Source organism: Strigops habroptila, chromosome 2, assembly GCF_004027225.2.
Source record: "Strigops habroptila isolate Jane chromosome 2, bStrHab1.2.pri, whole genome shotgun sequence".
In the NCBI taxonomy this organism is placed as follows: Eukaryota; Metazoa; Chordata; class Aves; order Psittaciformes; family Psittacidae; genus Strigops; species Strigops habroptila.
In genome coordinates this window covers 29,486,616-29,499,550 of record NC_044278.2, presented here as the reverse complement: position 1 = coordinate 29,499,550, position 12,935 = coordinate 29,486,616, and the positions used below count along the sequence as shown (strand labels likewise).

The window sequence follows — 12,935 nt, the reverse complement described above, 5'->3', positions numbered from 1 at the left end:
ACAAACATCTACATAAAAATAACCCACTTCTTGAATCGCAAGGGCAGGGAAAAGAAGATTTTTTTCATGACAGAGAGTGTTACTGGTCCTTGATGGCAGTGTTAGTTTGCAGAGCACGCTTGAAGGCGGTAAAGAAAAATACACAGTCAAGGATGTGCTCATTAGCCCTTCATGTGTTAAACTTACTTACCTTTTCAGTGGGTCTGAGTTCTGGGGATTTTTTGTTTTTACCTGAACGCATGCCGAACCCATACTCTAGGTGAGTATTATATTCTGTAAAGGAATGTTTATTAGTTTTTCCCATTCTCCTTCCGCATGCCTGTCCCATGCAGACACATAGTATGTGCTGACAGAGCAGCACAGGTTAGAGGGTTGTCTGAATTCAGGTGCCTGCTGGCACAGAGCAGAGCTTACTGACCCTAGATATGCATGGATAGCTCTGGAAGCTGTTTAGACTTTACTGTCTGCCCCTCCCTCTCCCAAACACTAGGAAAATTAAGCCAGTGAGTATGATTATTCATTCTGGATAACTTCAAGATCTTCAAGATGTTTATCCCTGTCATAAGTAAGGGCTAAAGCAAGATAATTAACATGAAGACAGGAATAGAAACTATATGTTGATAGCAAAAGATCAGCAAGTATATATAGAGGGAGTACAGGGGTTACGTAAAGAGCACCCTCCAAGGGCAGTTATAAAAGTCTGCCAGAGATGAGAGAAATAAATGGACTACATTGTTCTGATTTATAGCTCATAGGTTACAATTTTATTAGCTCACAGAATTATCAACACATTTATTTTCATGTTAATTTTCTTTCTCAGATTGTTAGCTTTGCTAATGTAGTTATTGGCAATGAACAGTCATTTTTGTGACTTGCCTTTTTTCTTACTTCTGTGGTCTCATTTTCTCCTGTGCCTTACCTATTTTACTGCATGTGGAGATTAAATTATAGAACTATTTATGGCATTCAATCATCTTGTGTTCCCACTGTTCCATATGCTCATTTGAATCCTTGTTTCTCCTTTCACCCCCCGGAAGTGATAAAAAAATGGTCACTTTTAAATTTCTCTGCCTGGGAAGCGCTGCTAGTGGAGGATCTGTCAGGTGCTGTTGATGTTAGTGTGTACTTTAGGTCTGCATTGAGTATCTTGTCTGCAGTTTTCAGAATTCAGCTTTTAAAACTTAAGCCCTGGAAGCCATGTACTTTTCAAGGGAAAGGTGAAACCTGAGAAAAGCAGGGCTGACCATGTTGTCACATCACACTGTTCTTGCCCGTTTGGTTTCCCGGATTCTTGTTGCCCAAAGTACAGCAGCATCCCATTGCACTGATGAACTTTGTGTTCTTTGGTATCAGACGTTATTTGATACCTGGATGATAGCATGTATCTTGAAGCAGGTAATCTTGGCCTCGTTCTCTTTCTGAAGGTCACTAGGGAGTCTGAAAGAGAAGACAGAAAGCAGCAAACGCTTTGAAGACAAGGGAGGAAAAAACTGTACTCTGATTTGATAATCAGAACATCAAATCCAGGAGTTCTGATAGTCTTGTCATGTTCTTGTTCCAGACAGTTTGTTAGCTTGTGGTTAGCAACTGTTACAGGACCTGAACACCTCAGAATAAACATTGCAACACTGACAGGATTTTGTAATGGTGGTTTTGTAACTTTGGCTCTTCATTTCTACAGTAGATCTCGGGGCTCTCAACACAGTGCTACTGCCTTAAGTAACACTTCATTAAATGAAGCAGAGGTAGTGAGAGTTTTCTTTTGAGAAAGTAAGTTCTTCTTTTTTGTTGTTGTTTTGTTTGGTTGGTTTTGCCTTTTTTTTTTTTTTTTAATAATTCAAGGTAGTTTATTTAATCCACTAATTGAGACATTGTAGACTGCATTTTTGTTCTAATCAAGAGTAGCACTAAGGATATTATACCAATTCAAAGGGATTTCTCCCCCCCCAGAATACTAGTTCTCAATTTATTCTGTGTTGTGAATGGAGTAGTGTGCAACCATCTCCTTTTTTTTTTTTTTTTTTTTTTCTTAAATTGTTTGTTTAAGAGTGACTGGTGATACAACCTTACCAAAAATATTATTGGTAAAATAGAACAGATTAGGGCTGGTTTCTTTTCTTTGTCTTTTTAACCAGGCAAAGTGAAGACCTACCATGTATCAATAGAAGACTCAATGTTTATTTTACATCCAGAGAAGACTGTGAAAAACCATTTTGTGACATGTTAAATGTTCTCAAAAATAGATGGTTTGTTTACAGCAATACAGCAGGCTATGGTCCTGGTTTAGATGACAGTTATATCTGAAAGACGTGTAAAGTAATTTTCAGTGGGTCCTAGTAATGTGTAGGTGGCCTTGAGGATAGCAATCGGAGGTATTTTTAATGTCTTTACTCTTCATGGGATCTGGGCATAAAAATCTAAGTCTGGAGTTTCAGAGGGATGTAAGTGCATGAGATCTACCTATCCTACGTTAAGCTGTGAAGTCCAAAATAGGGCTTTTGAAGACTTTGACAATCACTGGACTCCTAGGAAGCTTTGACATACTTAGCTATATAAAGGTCTGCAGCTAGGTTGCCAAAGGCTTCAGCAGCTTGCAACTGCCTTCTGTGTAGGCCTTATGAGGCTCTACAAAAGAAATATTCTTTCCACCTATCACCCACAAAGATGATGCAGGCAGCTTGATGGCCTTGGAGTATGCCAAATGACTCTGACTCAGTAGCAGGTTAAAGGGGGGGACCTTCCTTACTTTCTTATCAGTAGCTATAGCATTCACCTAAGATGTGGAAAACTTGTTTTCCTTTTATGCTCAGGTGATTCATGGCCATATTTTCCAGGTGAGCATCCTAACCACTGGTCTAGAGAGTCATGCTTGGTGCTTCCACTTCCGAAGTCTTTAAGACACTTGACGACCTAATTCCAGGGCAAGGGCAGGATTCAAGACATACTCGGCATGATTTTCTGTGTGAGCTCAGGTTCACTGCTTGGCGTGATGGCTGTTTATGAATCCTCAGGTATCTGTGTTTCTGGGTACAGACTGTGGGCTTGGGAACTCAGACCTGTTCTCGCTGTATTGGTGCCCAGTCCAGATCTCGGCAGTGTCAGGGAGCTGGATAGCCACTGTATCCCATCTTCCTGGGCGCTCAGGGTGAGGAAGGGAGCTGCTGTTTCTCCCTGTCTTTTCTGTCCTTCAGGCACCCAGTATGTTAGGTGCTCCTGGAGCACTGGAGGTTTATTACCTGTTACTGTCTTTCAGAGTTCATTTTAATCTCACTGACAGCATCTACACCAGTTGTTGAGTTGTCCTTCCAAGCACCTTCTCTTTTCCTGAGCTGAGCTTATTTTTAAGGGCTTCTAAGAAAAGGTGCTAGGAAGTTGGTCTGAGTAGTCTTTCACACTAAGGTAACTTTACAATAGCAGAGAGTTTGGCTACTAAATGGGGAATTTTAGCCTGTGGCATAATAAGCATCCTTAGTAAACAAGTAAGTAGAGCCCCTGGAAATAAAGGAGGCTATTCATGTGACTAGTTATACATGGTTAAATATTTATGAAATAAGGCTTTAAAATTACAACTGTCTGCAAGTATTTCATAAATCTATGCTTCTGTGAGAGCCTCATGTTATAGTAACATGAACTAAATGCACTTATGATTTTTGACTTTATAATAAACTTTGATTTGAAGCTGCATAGGAGAGTTCCAAATAGCTTGTGAGAGCTTCAGTTTAAACTTAGTGAATTACTTCAAATGGTACTGAGTTTTTAAATGGTTCTTGATTTTTTTTTTTTTTTTTTTTTTTTTTTTAAGGCAAAAAACCTCACAAACCCCAAAACTCCCCCCCAAAAAACCTGTCCTGTGCTACTCTGTGGAAAATGTTCTCAAGTTGGGATATAGATAAACCAGAAAATGCCAGAAATGTAGATTTCATACCTCATCGCTGCTGTCAGTAGTTCAGATTAAAACCCTGCCAGCAGATTTCTGGTGGTGGTCTTGGTTAAAGAAGAATAAAAAAAATCCCCAAATAAAAAACCTCACCAGTGTATGAAGCTCAGAATGAGGTTTTAAATAAAGTAAGAATGGTAATTAGATCATATAGTTGCTTTGAAGAAAGCTTCAAAAGGACTTCTCACGGTAATGGGGGGAAAAAGTATTTTCCCAAATCAATTCCTCCTAATCTCTAAATATCAGTCTGTGTATTTTTCCACAAAATTACCAAAAGCTGTTGACCTGAGGGATTTGTTTTCCGTTCCAAAGTCTTGCAATTTTCCTCCTGGCTAATTACAGCCTATTACTCTAGACTTTGGTCCTTTAGCAGTAACATTTTCCATCTTAAGATGGGTTGTCCCATTCCAGTGAAGAGCATGTTGTCTGAGTGCTGAATGGAATTACTACCAGTGGAAAGTATGCTGCAAGAGGCTCGAGAAAGCAGCTGCTGTGCAAACCTCAGCTGTTTTTTCCATCCTCCCGAGCACTGGTAATTAGCATAGGGAAGCTGACTAATGTGCTGACGTCACCTCTTTCCAGTCGCAGCTTACATTTTGTTCCTGACTGCCTCAAAGCATGCAGGACTTTGTTCAGGAATTCGCTGTCACATACAGGATGCTCTGAAACCTTTCTTTTTCTTTTCCTTTTTTTTTTGTTGAGGGGCTGGACTTGTTTCCCTTATAAACGCTGCCTGCAGGACCAACGGCTTCCTTAAGTCCTTGGCTTCTTGCGGAACAGCAAGTATTGCTTTAGTGAAGCACAAAATGCATTTCAGAAATTTTAACTACAGTTTTAGTTCTCTGATTGCCTGTGTGGCAGATAGCGATGTCTTCAATCAAGCAGAAACAAGGGTATGTTTTATCTTTTGTGGTTTATTCCTGTGAACTACTGGAATACTGAAGTATGTAGCTGCTGTTTCAAATTGTCTAAAATACCTTGATACCTTTTTGACTTGTGAGAAAATTTCAGTTTGATGTAAGGGTTTTGGGTCTTAGAAGTCTGCAACAGTATGCTCTAATATGAATTACGAACTCTGGAAATTACTGTATCTTAAACTGTGTGGGTTTGAAAATGATCAGAAGTTTACCTCCAGACTTTCTTGCCTGTCTGTATAGAGTACTCTTCACTTGCATATGTGCTTTCAGCAGATGTTAAGATTATAATTTCGGTGGTAAGATTCACATAATTTATAGCACGCTTTATACTTTCCATGGGATTTTTTTTTTCTTGGCTGGCACTGTAGTTAAGAGCATAATGTTAAAACTATAAGAAGTCCTTTCAGGTTTGTATTTAACTGATTAGAATTAATATAATGTAAGTAATCCAGTCCTAATAGAGTGAATTTTTGACTGCTAAGATACCTTAGGGACAAAAATAACATTTTTTTACTGTTGTATTGCTAGCATGACATTTATGACCTCTAGAATAACACATACATTTAAAAAAACCTATATATATTGCACGAATCTTGCAGATAGTCTCTGAGTTTTTGTTGAATGGGAACTTTAAAATGCAATTTAGTATGGGTTTTACTTAGTTTTCATGGTTGCATCCAGCATGCTCAGAGTACAGGAGGCTAACAGATACAGGCTTTGTGTGTGGAGGGTCCTCGTCTTGTTTCAGAGAAGCTTGTGTGGCTCAGCAAGAAGCAGGACAGCTCTGATACTTTAAAATGTCTTTGAAATGTAGTGGTTTCTGTATACAGCTGTGGCGAGTCTGTGAAGCAGAACTTTTCAGGAAGGAAGATGAAATTTTGAAGTAATCGCTGCCGCCTTATGTAATCTTTGCTGCTTTCCCCCTGCTAATTCAAAGTGTAATAGTAAAAAAAAGTGAGGCAGTGTGATTTTTACATACTTGTTTATTTTGGCTTTGTATTGATCTTCTAGTAAGCTTTCATGAAGAGAAAAAAAATTCCTGAAATCTGAATGCTTGTTCTATTGCTATCACTCAAATAAGGCTTGTGTTCTCAGTGTGAGCCTGAAACACTTTGCAAAAGCATGGCAGCTTCAGAACCTCCTGTTTCTTTCTTGTCTTTTCGTCCGGCGTCGTAAAGTAAGACTGGAAGCACTCTTCATAAAAATGATATGAAAAATAGCCAAGTCAGGTTTGCATAGATGCCCTAGGAGCACAAACCCGAAGTGCAAAATGGAAATAGCCAGCTGTTGGTAAAGGTGTTTCAGTCTTTTCACACAGATAGGACAGTAAAGTAACAGCTGCAGATCTATGAAGGTATGAGGTTTTGGTCCAGTTCCTACTCTTATCATGCAGTCAAAACAAGGAATGTGTCAAAGGCCTTTCAGGAGCTGTATGGTTAGTCCTGAAGATTTTTTAGGAAAGATAGTGAGAGCTTTTTTAGAATTCAGTTCGAAAAATGAAAGAGGCTATTAAACCAGAGAGTTCAGTAATAGTATGTTAATTTTCTTAAATTAAAGTAGCAGCTACTAAACCAGGAGATGTTCATGAACTTTATTATGCATGCTGAGTCACTGAAAAAAATAACATTTACTTTGCAAATATGGTTGGGGGGTTTTTTGTGTGTTTTGGGGTTTTTTTTGGGGGGGGGGGGTTTGGGGTTTTTTGTTTTTTTCTCTATTAAAACTGTTGTGTTGGATTCCTTGAAAATTGTATCCTTAGACAAAGGCATGCTTGGCAGACTTTTTTTGGATATTAATTTTGAAAGACAAGCATTTCTTTTCAATATCTTACCAATACTGTTATTTCTGTTGTATCACTAAATCAGAGTTTCATGTCCAACAGTAATAATAATCCATTTTCAATTAAGAAGAAAAAAAGCTGCTATATAGCAAACAAGTGATAGGTTAGACAAATTTGTTACAAAGAGAGAGAAGAAGAAAACTAAATCTAATCTGTTATAAATAGATCAATATTCAAGAGTGGTAGTATGCCCCTACTAGTAACTGCAATTTATTTCTATATTTCTTTAAAGAAAATATAGTGTTTTGCCTGTTAACTTTCTTCTCTGGTCCTTTCTTTTCAGGCCAAATTTGAATCACTGTTTAGAACATTCGACAGAGATATCACCTTTCAGTATTTTAAGAGCTTCAAAAGAGTACGAATAAATTTCAGTAACCCTTTATCTGCAGCAGATGCTAGAATCCAGTTGCACAAGACAGAGTTCCTTGGAAAGGAAATAAAACTGTATTTTGCTCAGGTAAGTCTTGATATGATTATCCATACAAGGTACTAACGCATAACTTAAGAATGATAAGCTTCCACAGGTCTTCAATCATGCTAATGAACTCTTTATTTTTTCCAGTTTGATTAGAGAATCACAGGTTATTCCAAAGCTACAAGTATTTGGAGGTGTTGTATACTTTGCATTTATGTCTCCCTCTGTGTTGTTTTGATAATCTTGGGGAAAGGGAGTAGATGACAGCAGTCAGCACAATCAAATGAGTTAATGGGGTGGGGGAAGCCAGGTAGCTCTGCCAGCAGTACACGCACACATGCGTGCTCAGATAGTATCTGAGGGAATCCAAAGTGCTGAGCTGCAGGTTCAGGACTCTACCCGGTGAGCCTGCTCTCACTGCTGCAAATCGTTTGTTTAGCACATGTTTGTACTTGGAGATCACCATCAGTGCAGATCTGTAGCTGGCTAGCATCTGCTGCTGAAGAGGTGAAACTCTCAGGTTCTGGTAATCTGGGTGCTTTTTGGTAGCTGCTGTGTATTTTCCTCCACAAATTAAATGGGAAAATTAATCTATGTGTGTCTGTTTCAGATGTCCCTAGGGACAGTCCTGAAGGAGCAAGTTTATTTATATACCTTCTAGAATTCTCACCACTCTCACTTGTGGTAATGAGTTTCAACACCGTTTGTCATTAGGCCTTAAAGCCCATATCCAGCTTCCTCCTACTTCAGTATTTTAAGGGCAGATATTTTCTGGTGAAATTCTTGTAAGAATCCATGATGAGAAGATGCGGATGTGCATAATTCATTGCATGTTTCATCAGAGTTAATGAATGTGGTGGCTTGTCTGTATTTTGTATACTGAGTCTTTCATATAGCTCTCTTCAATAATATAGTTACATGCTGCCACCTTGAGTGCCTGTTACAGCATAACATCTATCCAAATCTTAAAACTCCTCATGAATGATGGATTCATTGATAATAGTGAAACAGCATTGGCTTTTATGCTTTTTCCAGACTTTGCACATTGGAAGCTCACATTTGGCACCACCGAATCCAGACAAACAGTTTTTGATTTCACCTCCTGCCTCTCCACCTGTTGGCTGGAAGCAAGTGGAAGATGCTACTCCAGTCATTAACTATGACCTTTTATATGCCATCTCCAAGTTAGGACCAGGTAAGGAGGAGTAGAAACACTAGAATTTTGTTTGACTAAAACACCTTTTAAACTGTCTGAATTTCTAGAACTTTTCAAATTAATTACTAACAACCAAGTAAACTTGTGATACCAGAAAAAAGTATTAGTAAACAGTAGTTTCTTACACACATAGTAATTAAAAGTTTCCTTTTAAGTTTTAGCAGTACCCAAAAGATGTCAGTAGGTCTTAAATACTTAAAGGCTTACTAAGCTGTAAAAGTTGGTCCTATTCCCCCTGAAAGCTCTGTTATTGACATGCCCTGCAGTAAGCTCATTGACAGATCTGTGATCCCTTTTCCCATGCGTTTTTTCGTATATATTGTGAATGTTGAGTTCTGTAAAGCTCTGCCTCTTGACTGTGATATTCACTGGAACATGGAGTTAATGACTTGGTGCCAAGGAACAAGCAGGGGTTACTCTAGCACAATGGCTTGTGTGTTTCTGAAGAACTGGAGGCAAGAGCCTTTTCCTCTATGGAGCTGCTTGTTGCACCAGTTCCTCTTCATAAAGTTCTCAGGGAAAGAGCAGAGACCACTTCAGAGCCTTGACACACTAGAGTGTGCTGCTTGCCACAGGTGTTAGCTCTTCTGAACAACAGTGTCACTTTGAATTATTTTCTATAGTCTTAATGGAGACTGCTCTTTCCACTGAGAGATTGTGAGTATAAAGTAACAAGGAAAAAAAATTCAGGCGAGCTGATCAGGAAAGTGGTGAAAGGAAATAGTTTGCCCTTTCCCTGACATAATGTATGATTAAAATTATTTAGCACCTGGTTAGACTTAAAAGCAATTCTTTTTATAATGGAAAAGTCAGATTGCAGATCAGTGGTCAATAAAATTTGTATCATAGCACTTCTACACACTGGCTGTATTATATCTGAGTGTTGACATTATATGTGCATGAAGCCTGCTGATGACCAGCTCTGCTCCTCCACAGAATGCCAGAACAGTGTTAGAGCATCTCTAACACTGTTAGAGTGTAGGAACTGTTAGTGAAGTGGGAAGAACTGTATCCAGCTTTGTTAAACTGAAAGCTTTTTTGGGGAAGAAAGATCATTCAGGAAAACAAAGTTTTCCTGAATGTGGTACAATGGATAGATAATCTTGTACACTTTAAAATTACAAAAACCCACCAAGAAGACTTAAAACTGCTCATTCAAGAATGCTTTCTTGAATACCTAAGGTAATATACATAAACTTACTTTCAAGCAAGCAGCTGAGCTATGTTGCTTTGAAAACAGAACCAAAATACTTTGGGATGGTAAATGTGACTATTGCCAGTGCGCCTGCCTGGACCATCTGATGCCTTGTAGCATCAGATTGTTGTCAGTGTATTACTTATGCATTTTTATGTATTCCTCTTCTCTGCATAATTTCTTTCATACTTTTCTACAGAACGGATGCTTTTTAACAAGTTTTGCTAATATTTTAACTTTCAGGAGAAAAGTATGAGCTACATGCTGCAACTGACACTACTCCTAGTGTTGTCGTCCATGTATGTGAGAGTGACCAGGAAAACGATGTGGAAGAAGAAACAAAGAAACCCAAACCAAAAATTATTCAGACAAGAAGACCAGATTATACTCCTACCCATTTCAGTTGAACTGCTGTTGTTTTTCCAAGGGTTGCAAGTAGACATATGCAAGGGAAAAATTTACTGTGGAAACAGCAGGTCACAGGTTTGGTGGCAACAGCAGCAGTTATAATAGGAGAAATTCCAATATAAGTTTGCTCAGAAAAAATGTTGGAAGTTTCATCCTTACTCTTGATGCTGCAGGTTGATGGATGTCATGAGTGTATTCCCAGATCACTGGGAACAAAAGATAGGCAGAAGAATACATTTTGAGACATAACAGAACAAACTAGGTTTATTTTTTTTGGGGGGTGCTATAAGCTGTTCCATTATAAAGCAACAGGGGGAAGCTTTCTTTGTTCTGACTCGCAAAAATCCTCCAACTAATAGGCTAGTCATTGTGTGGAGTACATAGCGATAACAGAGCTGGTTTTAAAGATTAAAGTATGGGAACTCTAAATCTTTTTCTTAAAATAGATTTTGTGCATGTGTATTCTTGGTCTTCTAAAGTAACTTTGCATTATTTTCTATAGTTTCTCACATGTTTCTGGAAATCTGGGGAATTGTTTAAAGTATTTATTATCTTGGCATCCTGGACTTACTACTAGATGTGTATATACATATATATTTATATTTGTTTTTATTGGCACTCATTTTCCAGCAGGCATAAGACTTCTTCGGCACCTTATTTTGGTGCTGTGTAACTTGTGCTTTTAAAATTTTAACCTTTTAAATGCCTATATAGGGTTTTATCTGGCAAAGTAATGGAAAAAGTGCAATAGGAAAGTTGTTTAAACAAGTTAATTTTAAATTATTTAAGTTCAAATAATTTATATCTTCAGTAACATCTGTTTGGTAGCTTTGACTTTCTCATTTGGAAAAAAAGTACTTTTAAATGTATAAATAAAGCTGATGTTGCATATTGACAGCAATGTAATTTTTCAGTGAAAACCATGATATTAGAGAGATGTGAACTCTACTCAGTATGTGAATCTGCATTGTTGTGAGCAAAGGTGATTGAAACAGTGATTGAAAAATTGCACATAGTGTGTAGAACAGCAAAGAGAGATGGAGTGCCTTTTCCTCGTTCATTCCTGATGTGAACTGTTCTACAAGATGCACACTTGTACCTTTTTCTACTGGCTTTCTATGTCCATAAATATAATCTTTCTTAGCTTTGCTTCCAAAATAAGCTGGTATTTAGAAATGTTTAATGCCAAGTAATGATGCATACTTAAGTAATGGGTATCTGTGGGAGAAGCTTTAGGGCTTTTTATATGTTAGTGTTAAAAGACAGAAGCCCATGGCATACAAGTTTAGAGGAAGAAAGAAGACAAAAGTGTATTTTACTACTTGTTTTTTTTTAAATGGAGATCCTCACTTTGAAATAGATTTCAGGATTTTTATTTTTTTTTAAGAGATAGTAACTGAAATATGTGGGAAAATGTAACAGTTTTAGAAAGGAGATGTTTGAAGCTTCTCAACATGTTTTTAGAAATCAAAGCATGGTTCTCTGTTGGTTTGCTTTTGCCACAGTTGGTCTGAGAACGAGTTTTGTAGCTGGGAAATCCATTCTGTGCCATTCAAAGCAAACATTAACTGAAACACCCAGGTTCACACCTTGGTTTTTAAATAAATAATACATATTTTTTTAAAAAATGTGTAATGAAACCATTCCAAGCTGTGGTGCAGGGTTATTGAAGGCCTGTCATAATACTAAGCAAAACAGAAAATTATATCCTGTGACTACAGAGAGCAGGAATATATTGAACTTCAGTAATACCTGCAGTATGATCTTGGTTTGATTGGTGTGCCCTGTAAACTGAAACAAACACTGGTACTTGGACCTAACTCAAGAGGCGCTCTCTCCATGTCAACAGTGTTAAGAAGAGCTGATGCCATGTGTTGCTGGAGCCATGTTTTATGAACATGGGGGTGCATAAAGTTATTTTGTGTTACTAAGGTGTAACAATCAGCTTGATACATGTACTGCTTGTTAACATGCAAAATAAATAAAACGGAGAGAAACTTTGTAGGTTTGCTACAACTGCCTTTAAACCTTTCCAAGATTTTTTCCATGTTTCTCAAACTACTGCTGGACTTAGTGTTTCACTTCATTTAATTTAATCACTGAAATAACTCCTGTTCTGTCCTTTTTCTGTCTTTCCATTATTACCAATCAAAGCATTCGTTTTGCATTAGAAATCCAGGAAGTTACTGTTGCTTCATAGCAATCTGAACAAAGCAGTGCTACCTTCCAATTAAAAAGAACACAATGTTAAATACCAATATGATTTTTGTCATTTTAGTACACTGGCATCTGCCTAACAAGGTGGGCACTAGAAACCATGGAAGTCTTGGGATGGTTACAGTGTGTTTCCCTTTCCAAAAATGGAACAACAGTTGTGAGACAGTAACTTGCCTGCATTTCTGGTTGTATATCCTGGGTTGTGCCACCTTCTGTTACCATTACTACAGTGTGCTGCTTGCTTATCCTGTTGTTTCTTGGTTTTATTTTGGCTTTTTTCTAATGTTCAGATGAATGCTTAGTTGGTATTTTATACAGTTGTATAGTATGGGGCATATTTAAATTAAAATATTTTGTTGTCTTCTTGTAAATGTTGTGGTATTTATGCTTGAAACTAGTTGAAGATTTTGCACCAGAATCTGGACTTTAAACTTCCAAACACTTCTCATTTTAAAAAAGGTAAGAATATTGTCCCAGATCACATCCTTACCAACCAAATGAGTTTATTTAGTGAAAAGCTTTCCAGCCCTCTGCTTAAGAGTCTTGCATGATCTCAAGCAAAGTATTAGAATCAACTAATGAATAAAATACAGTCCAGAATATTCCCATTAACAACTGATTCTTCTGTGCCTGAAGTTGACATGCTTCCTAATAAAGGTGTCAACATCTCACTATTCTATAATAATCCCAGTGCATTCATAATATCCTTGCCAGTTTTCTTCTACAACATTAATAATTCTATTTTTAAAGTTCTTGGAATATGAAAATAGATCAGCATTTAAAAGGCTTT

At 37.6% G+C, this 12,935-nt stretch overlaps 1 protein-coding gene across 2 annotated transcripts in view; it reads left to right on the top strand.

The window, feature by feature from the left end:
* RCAN1 (regulator of calcineurin 1) overlaps window positions 1–12,516 on the top strand; it is a 40,003-nt gene extending 27,487 nt beyond the window's left edge. The window contains exons 1-4 of one of the 2 annotated variants that reach the window (XM_030476741.1): window positions 4,527–4,830; window positions 6,978–7,151; window positions 8,145–8,304; window positions 9,764–12,516. In XM_030476741.1, the coding sequence (XP_030332601.1) occupies window positions 4,744–4,830; window positions 6,978–7,151; window positions 8,145–8,304; window positions 9,764–9,927 (585 nt within the window). In that variant the 5' untranslated portion in view covers window positions 4,527–4,743 and the 3' untranslated portion in view covers window positions 9,928–12,516. Of the gene's footprint in view, window positions 1–4,526; window positions 4,831–6,977; window positions 7,152–8,144; window positions 8,305–9,763 lie in introns of those variants that run through there. The other variant, XM_030476740.1, reaches the window with a different exon arrangement.
* Window positions 12,517–12,935: the final 419 nt, after the last annotated feature.